Consider the following 594-nt stretch of genomic DNA (forward strand, 5'->3'; position numbering starts at 1 on the left):
GGCCACAAAAATACAAATATACAAGAAAGCAGAGAGATAGCGGAGGGGAGGTGGACACCAACAAAGCTGAGCCAGTCTATTCCCTTAGCTGCTACATGGAAAGCGCTCTGACTTATCCCAACACCAAGGCTGCTCCTGAGGTCCAGGATGCAACCCCGGGGGCACCAGCTGTCCGTGAAGCTACCACGGGTTTACGGCTTACCACCCCGACCCTGCTGCGGGCAGCGTGTCCCCCCAAAGACGGAGAAGAAGAGAAAAGCAAAGGAGAACTGGTGAGCTAAACGCGTAGTAGGTAAAACCTGCCTATTATCTGGGGACAGTGATCCTTCCGATGACGCCATGTGATAGGGGGATGGTGAGAACCTGTTATCGGGTCGGAACTCTTTATCATACGCCATCATGTTCCACTCCAGGCGCCGGTTGCGGGCTTTCCTCACTTTCTTCACCTCCCGGGTGGAGTCCCCCCCCAGCCGCTGCTCCTGGGGGCACACACAAGCTGCAGCTCCATCTCCAGCCCGGCTCCTCTGGACTGTGAGCGGTACCCAGGGAGCATCGAGATGCACCCACCACAGCAGGGGGGGAGCACACAGGATG

At 57.4% G+C, this 594-nt stretch overlaps 1 protein-coding gene across 1 annotated transcript in view; it reads right to left on the reverse strand.

The window, feature by feature from the left end:
* Window positions 1–594, reverse strand: part of LOC103916354 (wiskott-Aldrich syndrome protein family member 3-like) — a 5,239-nt gene that overhangs the window by 1,999 nt on the left and 2,646 nt on the right. Inside the window, exon 5 of the mRNA XM_009323327.1 lies at window positions 300–479. Within this exon, the coding sequence (XP_009321602.1) occupies window positions 300–479 (180 nt within the window). The remainder of the gene's footprint in view (window positions 1–299; window positions 480–594) is intronic.

The sequence above is a fragment of the Pygoscelis adeliae genome, unplaced genomic scaffold (genome assembly GCF_000699105.1).
Source record: "Pygoscelis adeliae isolate BGI_AS28 unplaced genomic scaffold, ASM69910v1 Scaffold294, whole genome shotgun sequence".
In the NCBI taxonomy this organism is placed as follows: domain Eukaryota; kingdom Metazoa; phylum Chordata; class Aves; order Sphenisciformes; family Spheniscidae; genus Pygoscelis; species Pygoscelis adeliae.